At 48.1% G+C, this 25118-nt stretch overlaps 1 protein-coding gene across 18 annotated transcripts in view; it reads right to left on the bottom strand.

The window, feature by feature from the left end:
* EPB41L2 (erythrocyte membrane protein band 4.1 like 2) overlaps nt 1–25118 on the bottom strand; it is a 1866207-nt gene that overhangs the window by 826497 nt on the left and 1014592 nt on the right. For all 18 annotated transcript variants that reach the window (XM_069607396.1, XM_069607395.1, XM_069607398.1 and 15 more), the window contains one exon: nt 17564–17782. In XM_069607396.1, coding sequence (XP_069463497.1) covers nt 17564–17782 — 219 coding nt within the window. The remainder of the gene's footprint in view (nt 1–17563; nt 17783–25118) is intronic.

The raw sequence follows: 25118 nt of genomic DNA on the forward strand, positions 1-25118 counted from the left end.
ACGAGAGCACAGCGTTCAAGCTGCCATCACCTGCGCGCCCCCTGGTGGCCTTCGTAAAACAATTTAAAAAAGACTTCCCACACTGCTGCTTTATTTTCTTTGCATTGTTATCTAATGTATTGTGATAGGTCAGACAGAGGAGGTGGACACAGAGGAATAGTTCAACACTGCTTTGTTGGGTAAAGAAACACCTGCTCCATCCCCTACTTCTAAAAGGATCTCCCTATGCAATAAAACAACAAAAAGATTATTAGTCAGGATGTCTCACGAACTAACTTAAATCCGTCCTCCGTCCCCAAATCTATTCTATACAAAAGAAGATACAAAGAGAGATCCTAAGCTAGAGCTTAGGTAAGGCGTACTTCACCCTGGGACGTAGCAGTAGCTGGTTTCTAACCTTTACCCCAGAGTTCAGTGAGAATCTTGTGTCTCAAAATCAAAACATTTTAAAAAGAAAAATGTCTCTCAAAGTTCCTGTTGTGCTCAACACAATGTCCTTATCCCACCATAGGTTTGTATCCCTTCTCAAGGGATATAAAAACCTACACCAGGCGTTTTGGTACTCCCAAGTCCAAGGATTTTAAGTCCTGGGGCCTCCTAGGCTCTCACGTCTAAAGGTCCTCTGGTCGACACCTAGCTTCCTGGGCCTGGTTCACTGTTTATTTGCCTTCCAGATGTTTGGTGCTTTTCTTGGCCTGCCTGGTTAGTTGTTCAGTTTTGTTTACTCCTTCCTGGAATCTACTTGTGGCTGGCCCATCGCCGGCTTTGGTCTTCTCTGCCACTTTCACTTGTTCGGTTTCATTCACCCCTTCGTGGGGGATAGTCTCTGTCTGCCCCTCCAGGCTACAGGCTTCTCTTGCCCCTCCAGTTGTTCTGGTTCATTCGCCCATCCTGGGGTATGATCTCAGTAGACACTTCGCAGCCTGTGGGTTTCTCTGGCCCCTTCACTTGTTCGGTTTTGTTCACCTTGTCCTGGGGTATGCTCTCAGTAAGCCCCTCGCAGGTAATGACTTCTCTGTCCCTTTTACTTGTTCAGTTTCGTTCACCGAGTTCTGGGGTGTGCTCTCGGCTGGCCAATCGAAGGTTATGGGCTTCTCTGGCCCTTTCGGTGGCATCACTCCAAGCAGTGTATAGGCGCGTTACAAATGCCGTATCATATCAGTCTCGTCCTTCTGGGAGTGTTAGCGTCTGTGCTCCAGTACCTCTCCGCCTTTGTTAAAGCTACAGCATTCAGCATGCTGTCTCTGGATTCCACCCACCACAGTCTCTGCTTCATACTAGGCTTCTCCTATGCGCGCCTCTGCAAGCCTGCGCTTCTTGCTCTAGGGCGGATGCTTTCGCCACTACTGCTTGTTCGTCAGTCTCTACATTTCTCCCTGGAACAGAAGAAGAAACTTGATTGGTGCTGGGATCTGCAAAAAGGAGACACATTCAGGTCAGAAACTCAGTCTTCCACATAAAAGGTGCCCTGCACATAATTGCCCTGCTCATGTCTCATGTAACCACTATAAGATGTCAGACTAATGGGAGAGGGAAGGTGGAGTGTTATCCTTTTGGCATTCCTAGTTCCCAGACCGAAGGGTCACCCCCAGTGGGATCTTGCTTGCCATGTCCCTTATCCTAGGGGGGGGTGTTGCATAGCGGGTTTACATCCCTAATCCCAAAGCGGGTGGCTTCCCCTTGGGGAGAAAGGACACATTCCTTGGATTTGAACAGTGTGTTTTAAATCAAAAAGTGTAATCGGGGTCAAATGTCCCATTTACTGTGAATTGACGTTGTCTATCCTTCGTTACAGAGCTACAGGTCTCCGGCTGATATTTCCCCTTTTTAGTCCCAGATGATTTTCCCATTTTTACACAATACAATGTCTAACTTTACTTGATTTCTGCTCTGCCACAGTAAGTCAGATCTGAACTGAATTTTGAAATTTCTGATTTTCTTAAAGGCACCTGCCCTCGGCATACTTGCTTCTCTGGCTCTGCCCTCAGCCCCCTCCTGTCTATTTTTCCTACCTACCTGTAATCTCAAATCTTATTACTCGTGCATTGTTTTAATTTCACCAATAGATTATATAAATCCTTTTTACTGAATTTTAATTAACGCAATGTATCCTACCCTTTCCGCATCTAGCCCCTGCTGCTCCAACAATGGAGTGTTTCACACAGCACAAAAATAAACACCAACCTCAGGGGCAGTTGTCTTTCTTAGAAACCCCTTGGTCCGCTACTTCGGTTACCATCCCAGCTGAGCATAGAGACTCTGAGGTGACAGCACCAAATTGTAGAGTCAAACCCGATCACCATATAATCTAAGAAGCAACCCCAAGCAGCAAAGATAGAGACTGGATTTATTTTCATAAAGCAGTGCAGAAATCGATAGGGAAACGGGCATTGCATTCCCTGTCCAGATACTGTGTGCCCCGAGCACACTAACTTTGGGTTTTCATAGGGTTTTATACAAAGAGCATTATATAGAAAGTGTCAGTAGGGTATATATAGTCAGTTACAAAACAACGAACTTCCTAACAGAGCATCCTCAGACCTTGGAGGACGTGACTTTTCAACACCATTTGAGACCTGTCAAATTTTCATTTAGTCTAGCCAAGTGGTACAGTACACCATCTCTAGATGACCTTTCCAATACATGTAATGAGGCCTGACCATAAATCTCATGTTTACGTGACTCTTATTATAACTCTCAGGGGGCTAAGCTAGCCTTCATGAGTTGCTGTAGGGGGTGTTGCTCTGCGTATCTGTGCCTCGGACCAGGGTCGGACTGGGGCATGACATTTTCTCAGGTACCAATGAAAAAGTGGCCCACAGTTGCAAATGACAAATCATTCCTTGTGTGATAGACTGTTTAAATAGTACCCAAGGAGGAGTTTTTGGATAATATGTAATGCAAATTGCGCAATTTAAACATTATTTATTCAGTAACTAACAATGGTCAAAATTACTAGCCGCATAGTGAAGTTACTCCTCAAACTGGCCCCCAACCAAAAAAATGGACCACTTTGATGACAAAAACTGGCCCACACTACCATTTTGTATTTGTGGTTCGGGCATTGCCCTGTAGGCCAGTCTGAGCCTGCATAGGACAGTCATATGGGCGCATGTGTATACCAGCCACTCAAATCTCTTTCCATGCCACCTTTTTAAGCATGGCTGTGTTTAACATGTCCATGCCCAAAAACTGTTGTGGTTCTGCTAAGTCTGTGGCTCGTCCAAAATCAAATACCGTCGGCTATGGCGGTCAAAGCCTTGCAATCACATTCTCCACTGCATTGTTAATAGCCTTAAAGTAATATTATTAAACCTCAGACTTACTTGTAACTACCCCCCTACATTTTAAGCCTTCATGGCCATCGCCACCCTGGCCCAATGTTTGTCATACAATGTTGTATCAATTCCAGCCCTTCTCAGGGTCTACCTTACCCACTGGGCAATTGTAGAATTGGCTACCACTCTATGGGGGAGGCTGTAGAAATGAGCAATTGTGTGTATGCTCCACTTCTGAGATCCACAGTTCGTGCTTCACACACCTTCAAGCATCCCACCACACAGCTTATCTCCTTCCATGGTTGTGTAATAGTATACCAGAGGACAGGGTATGTGTTTGTACCGATAATGTCACAAGTTAGCAGAGTATTTGGGGCCCATCCGAACTCTTCCCCCCCGGCAGTTTATTGTTTGCATGAGCTCCCCTCTCATGATCTGGAGCCATTTTGCGTTCGTGTATGTCTGGACTGCTGGAACAATGGATGCAAAGTACATTTTTGTCCTGCTGAACAATCGATGCTCAGGTGGTATGTCTAGCCAGTCTTCCATTGATGCTGATATGTAGTTTTCTCTTTTCACTCTAGTTAAATCAACAGACCTCTTCTTACTTCTGGTAGCGTCCATTTTAGGGAATTTGCCTATTTTGATGTTCTTTTGTGGCACTACTTATGCTGGTGTGTTGATGTGTACCAGTGAGCATGCTCTTCCCCAGTTGGGTTGCAGTTTCCTGTATGCCATGGATCCGCAAGCCCAAAAGTGATCCATTAGTACTGCCGTTCCAACTTTCATGTGTGGAGCTTTCATTGTCTGCTTGCATTCCTTGCTCTCCCCAACCTTTACTACTCTGTCATTCTGGAAATATAATGCTGGTCCTTTCATTGGCACTATGGGAATAGGCCCAGCCTCATTGTCTACCCACGTTAGTAGCTTTGCATTTGCTGCCCATTCTTTTAGGCATTTGTCATTCTCTTCTTGCACTATACGAACAGGAACTGTTAGGAGCATATGTGCTCTGCTCTCTACCACTCCTTCTTTCCACCCTTCAGCAGTGCATATTTGGCGATATACACGCATCTGTGGTCTTTTCGCAGCACCACGGCTCTCCTCCTATTTCTGCCGGTCTTTTCTTGGGACAGGATAACTCTTAATGTTATTGCCATCATCTCTCCTCTTTGCGGGCCTTCAGTTATGTATTGTATAGCCTGGTCTTTCTTCCAGTAATTGTCCATCATATCTAGTTTTTTTTTACAGCTGTCTTCATAGGGAAAGTTGTCTTGGACATCCATCTCAAGTATACCATTTTCCCTTGGAATCTTCCTCGGGTGGTAACACATTAATAGGTACATAAGGCACTGTGCTCTTGCTGCTGCTATTTCAGTTGCCATAAACGTTCTGGAGGCACTCATGCCATAAGGTATGAGAGAGCAAACATAGCAGCTCTCCGCAGTAGACAGTCTACCTACTTTAGTCATGTGCTTGTACCACATGTTATTAGATACTCCAGCAGTATTGGTAAGATAGTAATCAACCCCTCCAATATCTACATCAACACTGCATCTACCTCTCCTTACAGGTCTGGCAGTGCTTTCCTCCCGACCCAACATGGTACCCACACCTGTCAGAATTGGGGTTATGTTAGTACGGCCACAGCTTTGTTCTCTACACCTAAAGACATTCGCCCCAAAAAATGAGGGCAAAGATGCCAAGTGAAAAAAGGACAAGTCAACATTATCATAATGGCATTCATAACTTATTCCACTTCGGAAAATTGTGCAGCTTTGAAGATGAACCGCCTGCAATGCGTTAGAAATGCGTTATCACGGTGTTGGTACAGATTAGTTCAAGCTCTGCGGTCGTGATGTTGTTCTACTGCAATAAGTAATCATTGCTCCCAGACTATGCGTATTCTAGGGTTACAAAGAACTTCAATTACCGAGGGACTTCCTCAAAGAAGTCGTGGGTATGTTTGGGACAAATAGGCTAGGAAAATACAAAAGAATAAACTGGGATAGGGCCTTCTTACACGGTTAGACCTCCTAACGAAATGGACGAATTGGCCTTGCAAGGCCGTGGGGGTGAGGGCCTTGAGGAAGCATGGGACGGTGGAGAAATCACAGTTGCTACTTTTACGATGACTACTGTCAGTGTGTGAAGAGAAAAATAATAAACAAACAGTGTATCCTCACTCTGGATGTGTAGGAAGTCCTTTCCCAATCTCTATCGCTCGGGAGCGAGTAATCAAAGGCTGGTCTCTCCTGGGCTGTAATGCTCTTTGTTGATCGGTTTGTTCTTCTTGTGGGACATTGGCCCTTTTGCTGTTGTTGCTAGGAGAGGATGCTGCTCAACAGGGCTTGATGTCACTGAGGAAATTCCAGGCCGTCTTGCCCTTTTATTTTCACCGCTCGATCTGTTGCTTCCTCTATTTCATGTGGACCCAAAACTCTGGCCTTGAAACAGGTGCGGATGAAAGTCCCGGAGGAGTACAGTATCTCCCGGGTATAGTTGTGCTGGTTTATTTTTTGTATCTTTACCTTCTTCCTTTCCTTTGGGCCTCTCTCATCGTGCCTGCAGTTGGCAAGAAATAAAAGAGGCACTATCCATCAAGGCAGCGGTGTAATCATAAATTTCCTGTCCCAATACATTAGACATTGTTTCTGCATCTGTCAAAGCCCTAGTGGGAGGAGCCAGGGTAAGTTGCATAAAGCGCCCGGTTACCACCTCGTGTGGGGTTAATTGGTGGTCAGATCCTGGTTTATTGCGCAATGAGAATAATACTAAAGGCAGACAGTGGAGTCAACTTTTATTTATGGTGACTTATCTGGCCGATGTGCAATTTGAGCAGCCGATTGAGACGCTCGCATATCCTGTTCGCCTGCAGGTGGTACGCACAGGAGAATTTGTGTTGAATTCCTAGCATAGCAGTAATGTGATGGAACATCTCATTGGCAAAGTGACGGCCGTTGTCTGACTGCAGGACCCCACATATGCCCCATCTTTGGAACATTTCTCTAACCAGGAATATGCCAACCGAATGACATCAGGATGGGAACAGAGACAAGCCTCACTCCATCGGGAGAACGGACATACAACCAATATCATGTAGCGGTAGCCCTGACATATTTGGAGCATGTCTACATAATCGACATGAAGCTGTTGGAATGGACACAGTGGGCGAGGTATGGCTCCTCTCACTACCCTTAATGTATGGCCTGCTGTGAATTGCCTGCAGACAAGGCAGTTAGTCATAACTTCTGCCACATGCTCGGCCAGGTTTGGACAGAACCAATCTTCTCCAATTTGAGCAGTAAGTACATTCTTCCCATATGGGTAGGATGGTGTAGTTGTGCCAGTACTGTGTGTAACAACGATAAGGGCATTACTACGTTTCCTGTGCTTTCCTGCCGCCATAGGGTGTCTGAAGGTGATATAAAACACCTCATTTTTATCCATAATTCCTTCTCTCTCTGTGCACTTCCCTGCAATTGCATTATTTGTGTCACTGGGAGTATATATATATATATAGCCTTCCTTCAGTACCACTGTTCATGCATAAACACGCCTAGATGGGGTGTCCATATCCTGCTCTGCATCTGCTGCCTCGTTGCCCCTGGAGATGTGATCCTCCAACCTCGTGTGGGCCTGGCATTTTGCGACCGCTGTATTTATTGGGAATCGCCGCACTTTTATCAGTCTGCCAATAAGATCGCGTGCGGCACCGGCGACCTGTCAGCATGCCCGAAGCCCCTCCTTAATCAGCGTAACAGCCCAGAATGGACTGTAGACGTCACATAGGCTGAATCTGAATATACTGTCACTTCCTGGTTCTTACTCTGTTCCAGTGCCAGTATTAGAGCTACTAGCTCTGCAGCCTGGGCTGAAAAATGTGACGTAAATCATGCGCTTACTAACACCTCGCTTGTCCCATTTGTATCCTCACCTCTGCCGTCCCAATATGTCTTTCCTCCCTGGTCTGGTCTATAGCAAACGAACCGTCCATATAAGGTGCTTCTCCCCTCTGTAGTGCGTTCTCTCTCACTCTCGGGATGTCGTCATAGCTTTCTATATTTGTAGTGCAGTCGTGAACATAATCTCCCTCCTCTATGGCCTCAGCAACAAAAGTCGCCAGGTTCACCATTCGGCACCTTACTACCTTGATGGCTGGATTTGATAGTATCACCTCATATCCTGAAGCCCTTTGTGTAGTCAGTGTACTTATGGGTTGCCCCAGTATTGCGAACAGAGCATGCTCCACAAAAAGAGTGGTTCTGCAACCCATGGTAATACTTGCTGATTTCTCCACTGCAATGCCTGCTCGCAAGAGTAGGGTCCTCTCATCACCGGGTCTAGTTTCCAACTGTAGTAAGCTAAAGATTTGAGTCCCATGGTTGTCTTTTGTGTCAGTACCGCTGTGATTACTATTCTGTTGGAGTATGAGAATAAGTCAAATTCGACCTGATAGTCTGGGATCCCTAGTACTAGAGCTGTGCATATTGCCATCGTCAGCTCGTCAAAAGCCCCAGTCATACCTTCTGTCCATTGTAATGTGCCGTCCACTCTTTGTGCTTCTTTCAGTGCGCTTAACAAGGACCTTGTGGATGTGCTGTAGTCGAATACCCATGCTCTGCAATAATTGCAGAGCCTTAAAAACTTCTGCATTTGTCTTATAGTCATGGGGGTTGGGGTCTTTTGAATCGCCTCTGCTTTTTCTGGTGTCAATTTTCGCCTGTCTTGCAATATTAGTTGCCCAATATATAATACTTCCTTCTGGCAATATTATAACTTGGCTTTGTCTACCTTGTACCCCTTTTCTGCAAGCACAGTTAACATGTGTAGTGAGTCATTTCTGCACTGCATTTCTGTTTTACTGAAGATCAAGATGTTGTATACGTATTGTATAACAGTACTTTCCAATTGTACATGGTCCAATTCCATCTGGAGTACCCTGTTGAATATTGAAGGGGACTTGCAACACCGTTGTGGAAGCAAAGTGCGTTTCCACTTTTTATTTCTATATAGGAATGAAGTCAAATATTGTGAGTCTGGATGAAGTGGTAAAGAGAAGAAGGCATTCTTCAAGTCTTTAACCGTGAAGTGGGTAGCTTCCGTAGGAGTGCTACACAAAATTGTTGCTGGATTCGGAAGTAAAGGAAATTCTGCCTCGTCAATGTGGTTCAAAGGGCGTAAATCCTGTATAAAACGCCACAACCCCCCTGTTGCCTTTTTCATAGGATACACTGCTGTGTTGCACGGAGATTATGATGGAATTAAAATGCCTTGTTTAATTAGGGTTGCAATGGGTCTCAAATGCCCTCAACTGCCTCCCTCGACAGAGGGTTTTCCTTTACTCTCGGTAAAAATGCTTCTGGTTTAAGCTTTATCTTCACTGCTCCTATTCCTTTCAAAAGCCCCACGTCAGTACCTCTCTGTAGTGCATTTTCACCCGGTATGTAATGCTAATGTCCAACACCATCTCGTGATCCGAGCGGTTGTCTTTGAACAATTCTTCGTCAGTCACGGTAGTCAACTTCTCCAGCATGGGGTCTGGCATGGATTCACATGCTCATGAATATAAGAATACATAGCTGTAACACATGCACAACCACGGGGTGGAGGGGGGTGGTAAGGCACAACATTAAGCAATACAACAACTGAACATTAAGCATCTCTTACCTCCTCACCAGGCTTAAGCGAACAGGTTGCGCAGCACTGCCTGGCCGACTCTGGACTCCTCCCTGGAATTCTGGTCGACACAGTAAAATCTCGTGAAGGTGTGCGTCGACCTCCACGTAGCAGCCCTGCAGATGTCCAGCAAGGGCACGCCAGACAGGAACTCCGTGGTAGCAGCGATCGCTCTGGTTGAATGGGCTCTCCGACGGCCGGGCAACGGTCGGTTTGCCAATCGGTGACAGTGCATAATGCAGCCGGAGAGCCATCTGGAAATGGAAGCCTTTGAGAGGGCCTTCCCTTGGTTCACAGGTCCAAAGTTCACAAACAGCTGTGATGTCGTCTGAAAAATCTTTGTGCGGTCCACGTAGAACTTCAGCGCTCTAGCCACATCCAGCGAGTGCAAAGTCCTCTAGGCCGGCGACAAAGGCGACGGGAAGAAAACAGGTAACACCAAGGGCTCGTTGAGATGGAAGTCCGACGGCACCTTGGGCATGAAGGAGGGGTGCGTCCTCAGCACCACCCTCGTCTCGTGGAATGTCAGGTAGGGTGGTTTACAGGAGAGGGCCTGGATCTCTCCCACTCGTCGTGCGGAGGTGATGGCCAAAAGAAACGCTGTCTTCCACGATAGGAACTTCAACAGTGTCGAATGCAGAGGCTCGAATGGCAGCCCCATGAGCCTGCTCAGCACCACGTTGAGCTCCCACACCGTGACAGGAGCCTTCACCGGCGGAAATGATCGGAACAATCCTTTAATAAACTCGGTCACCAGGCGACGAGACCACAGAGATGATCGCCCCGGAGTTCTGGTGTAGCGGGAAATTGCCGCTAGATGGATCTTGATGGAGGCATGGGCTAGCCCCGCCTTGGCCAGCGACAGTAGGTACGGCAGCACTTGAGGGGCCGTAATCTGCAGAGGGTTAATCTTCTGTGCATGGCACCAGACAAAGAACCTCTTCCATTTGTGTCCATAGCACTTGAGAGTTGAGGACGCCCTGGCCTTTGCAAGCACCTCCTTGCAGTCCGCCGGGATATCGTACCCTCCAAACTCTAGCGCTGCAGGAGCCAGGCCTGCAAGTTCAGCGACTTCGGGTCGTGGTGGAGGATGGCTCCTCCTTCTCTGGCGAGAAGATCCGTGTCCGTCGGCAGTTTGACTTGGGGGGACGCTGACATGTCCAGAAGGTCCGGGAACCAGATCTGCCTCGGCCACGCCGGTGCGACGAGGATCATCCTGCACCGGGACCATCTGAGTTGGTTGATGAGTCGCAGCAGCAACGGCAACAGTGGGAACGCAAACAGGAACAAGCTGTCCCAGGGGAATGCGAAGGCATCGCCCATGCTCCCCGGCTGGGGAAACCTGCTGGCGAACCTCCGGCACTTGGTGTTCGTCGCCGTCGCGAATAGGTCGATCTGAGGATTGCCCCATTGTTGGAAGAGCAGATCCACTTGATCCTGCCACAGTTCCCACTCGTGGCACGAGCGCAGATCCCTGCTGAGTGAGTCGGTGATGGTGTTCTTTATTCCTGCCAGATGGAAGGGCACCAGAAACATCCCTTGGGAGATGGCCCAGTGCCACAGATCCTGGGCTTCCTTGGATAGGGCTGGGGATCTGGTGCCTCCCTGCTTCTGGATGTAGAACACCGTGGTGGTGTTGTCGGTGAAGATCCTTACCACCTTGCCCTTGAGGGACGGGAGGAATGACCTGAGGGCCCAGAACACGGCTCGGAGCTCCAGGACATTGATGTCTAGTGACCTTTCCTCCGGGAGCCAAAAGCCTCTCGCGTGGAGATCTCCGGGGTGCGCTCCCCATCCTTCCAGGGAGGCGTCCGTCATCACCGTCTCCTGATGTGCCGGGTTCTGGAAGTCCATACCCGCCGCTAGATGCGCATGGGTGCCCCACCACCGGATCGCTTGGCGGAAGGTCTCATTGAGCGAGATCCTGTCTTCGAAGCTGCCCGCCGATTGCATCCAACGGGCGTCGAGGAAGTCTTGCAGTGGACGCATCCGCAGCCTGCACAGACGCACAAGGTAGATGCACGAGGACATCATGCCGAGCAGGGACTTGATGGACCTCATCCTGGCCATGTCCATGGTCGACAGCCGTTGCACCTTGCCCAGGATGGCCTTTGTCCTTTCCTCCGATGGAGAAGCCAACCGCGCTGCTGTGTCGACCCTGGCTTCCAGGAACAGGGCAACTTGCGATGGTACCAAGTGGGATTTTGCGAAGTTGATCGAGAAACCCTGATCCGTGAGCAGTTGGACAGTCTTCGCTGTGTGCACGACTGCGAGTTCTGTTGTCCTTGCTAGGATAAGCCAGTTTCTCCAGGTAGGGGTAGACGTGGATCCCCTGCAGGCGCAGCCGCGCTGCCACTGGTGCTAGGCACTTCGTGAATACCCTTGGCGCCGACTTCAATCCAAAGGGAAGGGCCTTGAACTGATAGTGTCACCATTGACCACGAATCGCAGGAACTTTTGATGCCCCTTTAGAATGGGAATGTGAAAGTAGGCATCCTCCAAGTCCAGCGACGACAGGAAGTCGCCCTCCTCCAGCTGTCCCAATACGTGCTGGGGGGTGACCATCCGGAACTTCTGGGACTTGATGTACTTGTTCAGACGACGAAGGTCCAGGATGGGTCGCCAGCTGCCTGTCTTCTTTCTTACGAGGAAGTATCGTGAGTACACTCTGGAGCCCCAGAGCCTCTTTGGGACGAGCTCGATGGCGCCTTTCTTCAGCATCGCCCTTACTTCCAGTAGCAGTTGAGGGACGTGGTTTTCCTTCCTGGCCACGGGTGGTATGCGTGGACACTTTAGAAACTCGAGAGTGTGTCCGCGGGCCAGGGCATCCAGCACCGAACGGTCAGGGGAGATGGACTCCCACACACTGACGAACTTCGCCAGCCGGCCTCCCACCAGGGTGCTCAGCTGGGGGCCCGACGCTACGGCCGGTTCAGTCCTGCTTGGTGGCGGCCTTGCCGCCTTGGCCTCCTTGGCGACGACAATGAGGTCCTCCTGACTTGCCGTGTCCTCTGTTGGCCTCCTGCGACGAGGAGCGGGGCACTTGGCGGTACTTCGAGGAGTCGCTGCCAAATCCTTTGGAGGCACCTTGCTTGCCTCCGGAGCTCCGAAAGGGCGGCCGTTGTTGCTGAAGAACGCCTAAGGCCGAGCCGTCTCCGTGTCGGCCTTGATGGCCTGCAGTGATTCGTCCACTGTTTTGCAAGACAGGTTGTCCCCGTCGAAAGGCATGTCCAGGACCCTGGTCTGCACGTCTTGGCGGAAATCGGTTGCCTTGAGCCAACCACGCCGGCGAAGGCAAACGCTGTTGCCCATCTGGTGAAAGCCGATGTCAGCAATGTCCATGGCCACCGTTATGGCGTGGTCTGATGCCACGTCGCCTTCCTGCAGGATCTCCAGGGCCTCAGCCCCATTGTCCGGGAGGGAGTCCAGCATGGGAGCGATCTTAAACCACAGCTCCCTGTTGTAGCAGGCCACGATTGCGAGGGCGTTGGCCACTTTGATTGTCGTCGTCACCAAGATGACTTGCCGTCCCAAGGCGTCCAGTCTCTTTCCCTCGCCGTCCGGCAGGGAGGTCAAAGTTGAAGCCATTGCCCCCACCGCTTTCTTCTTGGCCGCCGCAGAGACTACCGAATCCGGGGTCGGCTGCGCCCTAAGGCACATGGGGGTGGAATCCGGGACCCCGTATTTCTCGTACCGGTCTCTCTTGGCAGGAGTCGTGGAAGGGTTCTTCAGGAGTGACTGGCCTGTCGTCCAGTAATGGGACCGAGGGGACCGTTTTCCTCTTGGCCTCACGCCTTTGATAGGGGAAACCTTCCTTCTTTTCCTCGGGGCAGAGCTGGAAGAGCTTGGATGCCCTGGCGATCATGGCGTGGAAGGAGAACATTTCGTCAGACGGGGAGGCCCGAGGAGGTGGTGATGAAGGCCCATCCCGCCGTCCCCGTCGTGGCCGTCTCCGTTCCCGTATCCTCCCTCTGATAAGGAGAAGGAGATGAAGGCTGCAAAGGCCGTAAAGGCTGGAAGGGGTGGGGGGGGTGAATTCTCCTCTGCTTGTTTGGAGGGCTTCCAGAAGGTCCAGGCTCCGCCGGATCGTCCGTTGGGGGTAAGGGCAACCTTGTCCTTATCTCCGTAAACAAGGCCTGGATCGCCATCAAGATTGCTCCTGAGTTGTCTTGTGGCCCAGGCACCGGTTGCGACGGGCGTGACGGTTGGGGAGTGGAATCCTCTGCCTCCACGGGCTCCTCGTCGGCACCACCGTAGCTTTCTTCATCCGCCTCGTCTGGATCCCTCCCGTGGGACCGGACCTCCTCGAACTTCTTGTACAGGATTTTCACTACTCCAGTCAGCTCCTCTTCAGAGGCAGAATCAGTGTCTGTGATGGCCACCGGGCCCCCACCTCTTTCCACCCAGGGTTTCACAGGGGTCTTATCGATGGGCTGAAAAGAGGATTCCCTCTGCGGTGGCAGGGAAACTCTAGGCCCTGAGGTCGCCTCCACTGGGGTAGCCTCCGCAGGCTTCGCCAGGGATACCACGACTCCCTCGATAGAAGCCATAGCCAGGTGAATCAGGGCCTTCGCTACTTTGGGCTCGCCTGAGGCCTTCACCTTGGGGGGAGCGTCACCGCCTCGCTCCCCCTTGGCTGTCTCCGTCGGGATCGACCGGGCTTCTCTCGAAGCTTACCCCGGTTCTCCGATTTCCTCTTCCCCGAGCCAGAGCGTTGGCTCGTGGTTGATGGCGTCGGTGAAAGTGCGCCCTGCCTGGCAGCCAAGGAGCCCGTCCGATCGGCGCTCCAGGTGCCCGCGGACTCGCAGTGCTTTGCCTTTTGTTGGGCCCCCTCTCCGGAGCGCCCTCAAAGGTCTTAGAAGACCGCTCTGACTTATTCTTCTCACCTGCTGCTGGGCTCTTCCCCTCCAGCCAGTTGGTGAGCCGGATACGCCGATCCTTCATAGTCTGTTCTGACATGTTCTTGCAAAATGCACAATTCTTTTCCACGAGCGTTTTGTCTTCGCGAAGGCAGTAGAAACATCTGGAATGCTCATCCTCCTTGAAGACATTCTGCAATCCGCATCCAGTGCAGCTCCTGAACAGCTTGGATCCGGGCGTCGTGTTTCCTTTGTCCTGGGCCATGTCCACGAGGGGTAGGCCTCAAAGATCTTCCGGAATCCTCCAAGAAGCGAAACTCAACGTAAACTTCGCACTTGAGGGACGCAGAAAATTCAGAAACGAGTCCCCGTTGATCGGAAGTAGAATCAGTGGAGCTTGAGGCTCGATTGACCAAAAAAATGAGATTAAACTCTATGAAAAAATCGCAAAACGCAGCAAAAGCGCGAGAGCTATAGCACGAGGACTCCCAACACTTGAACGGGCGGTAAAAATCTGAAGATGGCTGCCGGAGGAGGGGCTTAGGTAGAGGGCAGTCATTGGCTGGGGGCAGTATGACCCAGAGACCAGTGATTGGTTATTAGGAGAAAGACAGTTCAGAAACAAAACTGAAACTGATTTTTTCTTTACCGAGGATTCCCAGCCTGACGACAGGGAATATTCATGAGCATGTGAATCCATGCCAGACCCCATGCTGGAGAAGGTTATCAGTCAACCTGGTCCAGTGATGAGGCACCTGTCTCTGCAAAGACAGCAGCTGGATACTGTTTGAATGGTTGTCTAAGAAAATATCTGTTACCATACGTGGGATACACTGGTCCACCAGGTGGTTGGCCAAACAGCGAGAGACACCTCTCATTTATTATCCTTCGAGCTGACATGTGCATAGGGGACATGAGGGCCATTCCGGGGACCCTCTCTTCAGTTGAATACAAAAATAGCCTCTTCCAATATGTAAGATATTCCCAGTAAAATCATAGTGGTAAATTGGACAGCACTAACTTATTTAATCTCTTGTGGGAGGATGATACGACTTCTGCCTCTTATCCTACACCAAATCGAATAGGTACCATTCGGGCTAAATTGGGATCCCAGAACTGAAAAGGAATTTTTGCAATTAATATCCCTAATGTGTGGTAACAGTATTTTCAAGAGGGCACTGAGCACCACCACAGGAACAATATAATTCGCCAGAAAGAACAGTACTTCATTATTGGATTTAAACGTGGATGGGAGGGGAATGCCGATTAGTGAATTTTGCGGAGAATGGGCCAATTTGAATCGTGCGCTTCTGCTGTTGCTACACCCCATAGGCCATGCCAGGGCTTTCTCGATGCCCTGGCAGAGCACATGGTGGTAACTGCAATGAAAAATGACTGCGCTATACAGGCAGAATACTTTAGCTCCAGTATTAGTAAAACTAAAAATTAAAGACAAACGGCAAAAAGATTTAGCAACGCCACACAAGGGAGGTCTCTATGGACGCTAGGTTGAAACGTATTAAATCTAAGTATTAACATATTTAACCTCTGCTTTGATTCATTGATTTGCTCCAGATAAAACGACTGCCTGCCAGAGGTGTACATATCCGCATCCCCACTTTAAGCACATGGTTTTGGACTGTTCATATTAACAAGTATTGTAGTGCCAGGTGACGAGGAGTTTGTTATAAATCACCGGGTGAACTGTGGAAGCTACCCTGATGGTCTGTCTACTTAAGGAACTTCCCATAATTATTATTATTTTTTTAAGTACGCTAATTACATGTTTATCCCTGGCTTTTGAAACGTAAGCTATGCATCACTGAAAATGCAATACTTTGGCAACATTTGAAACGTGGGGAAAAAAGAATACGCTGGTCGACTTCAGAAAATTACACTGAGGTGCTGAGGAAAACAAAATCTGGCTCGGATCCATTTTCATATATATGGGATGACTTTTTGTGATGAGTCAACTATCCATCAGGGTTGATGCCTCCTTAATCACTGTTACACTGGTACATAACATTTTGTGGAATGAGTGCAAATTACGTTTGCCGGTAATGGAATGGTCGTGAATGAATAATTCTGTGGGTTTTTTGCGGGGTATGAACTCCAGTCGCTAACTGTTAGTTGAAGTTAATTGCAAAAACTTGATTAAGATAAATAAATAAAAGAACAAAGGTTTTCTTCAGGCACTTACTCTTTGATATGGTAACAGAATTACCTATTGTGTGATAGCACTGGCCCTTATGTCACTAAACATGCCAAAGTGCCTAGAGACAGTAGTTGTTCTGAAATAACGAAAGGCAACACCTTCGTCTTCATTACAAACGCTTAAGGCAAAATCCATTGCAAGTTTGAAGCAGACTCTTCCAGAATGAGGGTTAAGTGGCAATTGATTTTTCGTTTATGTGGATACATTATGCAAGATTTTTTATTTAGCAGATGGAGAGCAGGTGCAAGAGGGTCTAGGTCATCTCTTCTAGATGGTGCACCTGGTGCCTTCCTGGTCGCTGCTCTTTTTCCCCACTTAGCAAGCCCCGCCCAGCTGGTGCCTTCCCGGTTGTCGCTCTTTTTCCATACTTAAGGAGCCCTCCAGCCTCTCTTCCTTTGCCCTCCTCTTTCCTTCCTTCTCTTAACTCTTAGATCAAGGGCATCTCTCGCCCGGGCGTCTGAAGCGAAGGGCAGACAAATAAAAGGGCAATTCTTGTTTGGACCTGTTCAGACCAGGAGGACCAAGGGCCTGAACTCCTGCTCAGACAGCAGGTAAGCATGCTGTGTTGTTCTGTGCTGTTCCCATGCCCCTCCCCTTCTTGTTTGCTTGTTTCCTGCCTTGGCTTACACTCCTGTCTATCCTGCCTTCCCATCCCCTCTTAGCCCTCTCCCTCTGCCCCCACCATACATCATACCACTGCAGGAGTTTTGTCTTGATCCACTATTGCTCTCCCATCACTGTGTTGTTGCAAAGGCTTGGTTTTGACTTTGTGGACTCTTTTGACTCTTGTATCATGCTGTGCCTTTTTCATCCTGAATCCCTGCAACAGTATGTGTTATCACCGGCTGTGCAACTACATTAGTCTCTCCCCACTTACCTCGCCACTCTTTCTCACTGCTCACTCTGATCTCTCCTCTTCTCCCCTTCTTCCTTTTCCCCTCTCTCCTATCCCCCTTTACCTTCTATACTCTATGCACTTACTCTATCAGAATTGTCCTCGGACACATAGTATGATAGCTACATTGTTTGTCTCCCACCCCGCCTCTCATTTCTCTTCCTCCCCCTTCCTCTCCAGCACTATCTGAAATGTCATCAGGCCTAGAACGAAAGTCGCTTATTTTGTTCCTCTCTTTCCTTCTCCTCCCCCTCACCCACTTCTCTTGTAATCCTCCGGCTCTATCAGAAATGTTGTCAGGCCTAGTACGTTAGACGCCCGTCTGTTCCCTTTTCCTTCCCACCCACCTCCTCCCTCCCTTATCTATATTTTAGCACTTGCACTATCTGAAATGTCGCCAGGCCGAGTACGATAGTACATTTCACATTCTTATTGTTCAAGGCCTTGAAAGAATGTTCACGGTTTGTATTTTTCACGTGTTCCCTCCCTTGCCTTGAAGCGCTTTGAAACACATTGTGTATAGGCGCTATACAAATAAACTATCATATCATATCATTTAGATGCAACCAACCACTGCAGGTGATTTTACATTTACTTTCAGTCAATGCAATAGAGACGTTAAACTATTTGGACTGACCTGTGCGATTTGTGTAGGTCCACCACTTTCTCCTCCAGCTCCTTATTCTGATTAGGAGCAAATTGAAACTCGCTGATGTAATCAACATTATGTTCCTCTGGATCGTAATCACCCAGCTCAGCCTGCAAGGTGTACGAACCAAGCAGTGAGTGAGTCACAAAGGAGCATGGTAAGCGCCCAGATGCAACATCCTGACGAAGCTGTAAGCACAGGAAATATCTAGACGGAAAAGGGAAACACAAACATAATTGACGACTATATAGATTGCCCACAATGAGTTCTATTATTGGGAGGTTGCAGTCAAGGCACCAAAGCCACAAAGCAATAAGTGAGAATCAAGGATAATATGTGTAAGCAGCCTGTGGCTAAATCCCAAGATGGAGCCTGGGTGGTGGGAATGAGGTGTCCTTGAGGCCTGGCAGCCACCAACTGCTCTTTGATGCAGGCCCAGGTGGAGGTGCACAAAGGTCAACAATCTATCACTAGCCTCTGATTAAATGATTACCACAAGAACCCTAGGGACACCAGGTAGCAAAGGTTCAGAGATGCTAGGGCAGCCCATGGGCATTATGGCAGAAGGCATACTCTACAGAGGGAACAATGGAGGGGTAGAATAGAAGAATAAAGTTGCTTACCTGTAACTGAAGTTCCTCAACATTTGTAACTTTCATAGATTCACATGCTTTAAATATTTCCCATTATCAAGCTGGGTTTCCTAAGTTGCAGCTTTACATTAGCAGTAATAAAGGGAACAACTGTGGCACTAAAGGTAGTCTAGCTATCTCTGTTTGGGCAATTGCGCCCCATCTAATGAGGTGGAGAGGCACAAACCTTGCACTGTAGACCATGTTCACATTCTATTTGAGCATCAGCGCACTGCATAGGCGACCCTGTCGCATGTAAATCTATGTAAAATATGAATGCCGGAGAATTGTAGGCATAGGTAAATCACTTTTTTCTTTTCTAGCAGAACTTCAATAGTCACATTCTTTGCATAAATTACATTGTAGTAAACATCCATGTAATGAGAGTCAACAGAGGGGATTGAAAGAGCTAGATAAAACACGTAAACAGGTGTAATTGCAAGGTTTGTCCAACCTCCAGATTCCTTCTCAAATACATATACAGGCAGTAGTGCTTGATAAATGTTTGCAGCACCGACCATGTGTCGGGACCGGCGGGTGGAAACTATGGAATTGCTGGCGGCATTAATCTATTCAGGGTAGCGCTCTAGTCCTCCACTAACATGGCGGCCTGCACTATAACTTCCAGCTCCTCCCCTTTTGCCGGTGCGTTGTATCCGTTTTCCTCTTGCTACTTCGCTCGCACTCCTGTGCCATTACTTGCGCATTTTTCTTGTGATTACTCCCGTTCTCTGTATCCCGGGCCTCCGGAATCCATCTCTTCCTGTATCTGTGTTTTCTGTCCTTTCTTTCTTGTATGGTATCCTGCCGTTATACCGCTACCCAGTTTCTGTTTGCTTTCTCTCGCTATCTACGCTTTCGTCCTCCTTGCTTGAATTCTCGGCGCCTTGCCAGATAAACCCTGCGCTTTAATTTTACACGCGAGCGACAGTGTTTCTTTTCTGTGCGCGAGCAGCTCTCGCGACTTCCATTTCCATACTTACTTGCACCCGGCACCTGGCCGTTCCTACTTGACTTTAGCTTCCAATTCTTTCGGTGTTTGGTGTTTCTTTACCACAGGTTATTTTTTCTATTACATTTCCTGTCAGCTCCAGTGCCTTTTCCCCTGAATTTCTGTTCATACTTCCTTTCCGGTTCCTTCATCGCTATTGAGCCCTTTTCATCTTGCAGTACTCTAATCATTGCTGGATATTGGTCTTTGGAAGCAACTTTTCCTTACCTCCGCAACACACCAGAACCAGGGTTTTTTCTGCCTTCCGGCTTTTTCCCTGGGGCGAGGCTGGCCCCCCTGGGGGTCTCCCTGGGCAGTTTTCTCATCTCTGTCACGGTTGCCTCTGGAGGGGCCAGACCTTATTTACACGAAAGAAAAGGTCGGAAACTAAAGGACAACCAACCCAAGGAAAGGAAGAAGGACAATAAGAAGCCTTAAGCTGCACTTAAGGATCGCACCTCCGAGGATTCAGATGAGGAGAAGGGGGAGTTGGAACCTGATCCTGACAGCAAGTGGCAGCACAGCACATATCTTGTAGCAGTACACCTACCATCATTGCCCAGTCATGGCCACTACTCTTACTGAATGGGCTCCTACTCTGACACTCAAGGTCCAGTTTGCTTTCTTGATGCAATAGGTGATGGATGGGCAGATCCATATAGTGATCCTTTACTTTAAGATATGTAAACCATTGCTTGAAAGGCCAAAAGCCACAAATAGTTGGTTTGTCTTCCAAAATCTTTAGTTCAGTTTAAATAATATTGTAAAGATCATTTGACTTTCATGGTGCAGAGCTCTATACACATTTGTTGAAGAAAGCTGGTGGGGCCATTGTTTTGAAATTCAGTGGGGACTTTGGGCAAGAATTTGGTATTTGTACGGAATATCAACTTTTCTTTAAGAAAGCTTAGATACGATTCTTTGCTTGCAAAATCCTGTATTTCTCCTATTCACCTTGTTGATGCGATAATCGCAAAAAGGCAACTTTCCAAGTCAAATGCTTATCGTCTAAGCTGTACTTATGCGTGAAATGGGGACCCATTTGTTTCGCCAGAACAGTATTAGGCTCCCAGACTGGTGCAATCTGGAAGATTGGAGGAAGAAGTACAAAACACTCCTTTCATTAATTCTTTAATGATTCTTGCATGGTTTGTTGTTTTCTTCAGTAAAGAGAACTCGCTGCAAGATGCACTTTTATAGAAACAGGAGTCAACAAAGGAGGCACACAAAACGTTTCCATTTTAAACAGTATGTGTTCATCACTCAATTAGCTCTCACTGAATTAAGACTGCAACATCATTCCTTATCATGGTAATTGGGGGTAAAATATATACAAAATCGAAAAGCTTTCACCTAGAGAACCCTTCTCTGGGTTTCTACTGGCAAAGCGTTAGCATTTGTGGTTCTGGGCTGCTGCAACCGGATCCACTTCTGGTGTGCCCGAGGACTGAATTGGTTTTGCTCGTTAATAGTAGAACTCCCACTGGTGGCACATAGTCTATGTCCTTCTGAATGAATCAGCCAGTGTTCTGTATTCCTGGCAAAGGAAATGGAAACATTTTGTTCATATTCTGAACAGTCAATGTGATCCTGTGTTGCACTGCCCAATGACATAGCATTTGCGCTTCTATGGAGAGAGTTGGAGACTGGATACCTCTCTGCTTCATGCTGTAATAGATTGGACCAGAGTGCCACTTTCACTGCCCACAATTTGAGGATATTGATATATAACAACAATTGTCTTGTTCATCGACCAGCGCCAAGAGCTCTGGAAGGTGGCCTCCCCCATCTCTTAGAGAGGAGTCTGTGGTAACTGTGAACTTGTAAGGAGGGTCGTGAAAGGGGCTTCCTCAACCTCTGCTCTTACGAACCCATAGAGGGTATTTCCGAAAAGCGTACTCCAATAGAATCTTGCTCTCCCATGCCCCAGGATGTCAGTCACCACCTGTGATACAGGTATCCATGGACAAATATGTCTCCTGTAAAGTGGTATGAGGTGGGTGCAGGAAGGGAATATATCCAGTAGAAACATTTATGGTCACACTGATACTTGGCTCTTGTTCCTGAAGGTTTAGGTCCGAGAACTTTAGGTGAGAGAACTACACAGGTGCCTTGCTCATTCTGAACTAAGTTCCTGTGAAAATCAATCTCCGAGATGAAGAGGGTTGTGATTTTTCAAGGTTTACGGGGAATCGTAGTGTTTGTATTAGAGAGGTTAGTTGCTTTACAATGCTACTGCAGCTCTCTCTGTTGGTCTACAAACTAGCCAATCGTCAACATACAGGCATACATAATGGCACACCCACCTGATGTGCGAGCGCTACTTGTGTGAGACACTTTTTGAATATTCTGTGCAGACCTTGCACAGAAAAGGAGCACTTTTGGTATTGCTTGTCTCCTACCACTAACATGCAGAGAACCTTCTGTGACCTGCATAAATTGGGTTATGAAAACAAGCGTCCTGAAGTCCAGTAATACTGAGAAATCCCATCCTTTGAAAAGTATGAGGATGTTTTGCAAAATTACTGTCTTGAATTCCTGATTTTTTGGATGATTTTGTTGAGGGACTGCAGGTCCAGGATGGGTCCCATATCTTGCTGGGATTTTTCACAAGAAAATACCTTTAATATACAACTTTGTTGTTTTCTGAGTGTTACATTTTAAATAACATTTTTTAAAAAGGAGAGCCACCTACTGCAGCATCCCCCTTTAGTCGATATTGTACACCTAGTTGAGGTTGTATATCTGGCAGAATTTTTACAAATTCTAACTTCTGTCGTCTGTGTATTAGTATACTCAACACTCACTTGCCTGTGGTAATTTCCACCTATATCTCTCGTCGAATATGGGGTATCCTCCCCCATAGTGGAGTACGTGTCGGGGTCAGACTGAAAGTCACTTTTATTGCAGTGACAGCTGACCCTTGTTTGGGTAGTCATTCTACATTTTTGGACCTGCACAGATCTATTCCTTTTCTTAGCGTTCATATTGTGATGAATCCATGGATGTCTCTTCTCCCATGGGGGAGAATGCTTCTCCTGTAGCAAGGGCGGTGCAGCCACAATCCAATAATCTCCCTATCGGCGGTGGAATGAGCTAGGATCATGGGCGAAGGGAAAACCCTCATGTGGGATGAGGGATGAGGGATGACACACAAGGCGAGATGCGGTACCACTGTCCCAGTGCCTTCACCCTCTTACCCACTCCAGAATTCTAGAATTCCCCATACTTCTATCTATAACACCAAAGTGGACGTTTGTTCTACTCTTTGAAATACTGAGATGAAGATCAATCATCACATCCAAGGAATATGCACTGAGACGAAGAAGAGGCGCGGAGTGCTAAAGAGAAAAACGCAGAAATACAGTTAGCAGGCTAGCCTGTTCAATACAGCCAGAGCCAGCTATAGAATAAAATTCAAAGAAGGATTTCTGACAATAGACAGTCCTACCTGGAGGAGCTGCGAGGAAAGGCACAGTGTCTGCTGTGTACAGAGAAAAAAGCCAGAACGTCCAGGAAGAAGCAGAGAGCTCCGGAGCCGGTCCTGAGTTGCAGGACAGGAGGCTGGCAGACGCAGGCGAAAGGCAGTCCTGAGGCTTTGGAAGCACCACGGTTTCCCAAAGAACTCTTGGTGCTGCCGAGCTGCCACAGACCAAACAAAGCCTTCCCGGACACCACGAGTCCCGCAGCCGATGAATGAAGTCGGGAGAAAGCAGACGCCCTCGCGGACTGATAAAGCAGGTACGCGAAGGAGCCAGGAGCCACTGGGAACCCAAATAAGTGAAGGCGGTGGAAAAGGGGAAGAAATACCCCAAACCTAGCTCTGGGACTTTGAAAGTAGGAAGAAATTGTGGCAAGTAGAAGGGGGGAAAAATACCATGTGTTGAGGGGCCTGGGGCCCTGAAACATTGAAGAAACGTTCACATCGATGGTTAAATATGGTAGCACTTGGAAGGAGAGTAAACCAAACCTACTGAGGAAAAAAAGTGCAGAAGATAGGCAAATCTAGGAGTTCATAGTCACAGTACCTGGGAGTAAGGTGAATCAGGTTGGCTGTGCAAGAGGTAGTACTTGGCAGGAGAATACACCAAGTCTCTTTGGAAGGAGAATTCTTGAAGCGCCAAGCGAGTCTGGGACTCACACCCACATAAGAAGAAAAGTTGTTACTTCTCTTCTTAGACACACCATCTTGGATTGTGTCAAGGGTCCCAAACATGCCATCTCCCTTCTCACTTCCTGCAGACCAGGCACTGTAGGTATGACGTCAGAAGGCAAAGGACATTTGTAGCAGCAGCCTGGATTGGAGTCTTTCATAACAATCCTATGTGATATTTCTGCTCTATAAAGACCACTGATCATCAAAAAGACCGATTTATTTTGGATGGTTTTTGTGCAGTCTTAAATGCAGAAATATCGCACTACTGGGGGGGTTGGGGGGGGTTACCCCCCTCGGGAAGCTGTTGCCCTACCAGCTCACGGCCCCACCCTCTCCTGTGGGTTTCACTCCCCAAGCCCCTTTCCTCCTTCCTGCCTCCCTTCCCCCAAAGCATTACCCTTCAACCCCACCACAGATGCACAGATTCACAGATTCTCACACACAAACATGCACGTTTACACTCTTCCCTATACCCCCTTCCAAGCCACAAACATTCACCCTCCTCCCCCACAGACACAGGCATACCACAGACACACACACACACAGAAGGTACCAAAACACTTACCTGGGACGCCTGTGTCTCCCCATTTCCGGCCGCGTCTGTTAACCCTTGCACACACTAGTGTGTGGCAGGGGTGTGACAGTTCGATTTAGAAAGACCGCTCAGAGCAGTCTCCAGGCAGTCTTTTTAAATCAGTCTTTTTTAAATCGTCTATTTAAATTTTCGTTTGGTACTGTTGTAACACCATGCTTGCTATGGACCAATCTGGTGTAGCATTTGCTTATATAAGGGGAGGAACTTTCCCCTTACTTGTCTGATCTTTGGACCATTATTGAAGAAGGATTTATCTGAAACCTGACTGGCAGAACAGTCTATTTCAATATCCTCTGCCAAAGAGGTGAAAACATATAGCAGCTAACCACTGGCAGCCAGGGTCCTGCTTACTGTGGGCAACAGAACCCCGGAAGAGAACTCTACAAATCTCTCTGGTTTGGAAGGGCAGAAGAAAGTACTTATTGTGGCCCTGAGAACCTGGGCTGGGTCTCCCAGCACCCAAAGCCCGGAGGAAGCAAGAACTGTCGCTCCTGCATCTCTGATCTGCTTTGACATCGATTTGGGCACCTTCCGCGCCATTCAAGCTACTGCAAGGCAACCGCTGGAGTCATCTTCAACCTCCACGCTCAACTGCCTCGCTCTCTCAGCATTTCTCTTGATGCAGACGCTCCCCTATCTCTGGATCTAAGAGCAGCTGATTCTTTTAAGGTTCTAAACTGGATACCGGTAGACTGGTACTAGCTAATTTGAGCTCAAAGTTGTCAATGTTGCAATAACAAACTTTACTTTGAGTCAGTCAAGCCTGCTCACCTCTGAAGGGAAGTCTCTGCTTCTCTGCATCCAACGTACTTTCTGCACTGCCAAACCCACACTGCCTGCCTTCCCCAGTCTCTTCAATCCACAAGCTGTTGCTGCTGCTAAACAGTTCTGCATCATTGGAACCCGGTGCCACCACATCTCAACTTTACCCGAGCCCAGTGCCATAAGTTCCCAAACTCCTGATTCAATGCCGAAAATCCCGACTTGGCTTGACGCTGTTAAGCCCTGAAAGGCAAGCTCTAAATTAATTTGCCTGTTCTTTTGGTCCACCTTAAAGAACCCTAGTGACTTAAGCCACTTTATCTTTTTAAAGCCATATCCAGTAACTGACATTTTGCTGCACAAACCTTTGCCTGAGCACCTCTCCCTACAAATACAGAAATACAGTC

Source organism: Ambystoma mexicanum, chromosome 4q, assembly GCF_040938575.1.
Source record: "Ambystoma mexicanum isolate Mex_15411 chromosome 4q, UKY_AmexF1_1, whole genome shotgun sequence".
NCBI lineage: Eukaryota > Metazoa > Chordata > Amphibia > Caudata > Ambystomatidae > Ambystoma > Ambystoma mexicanum.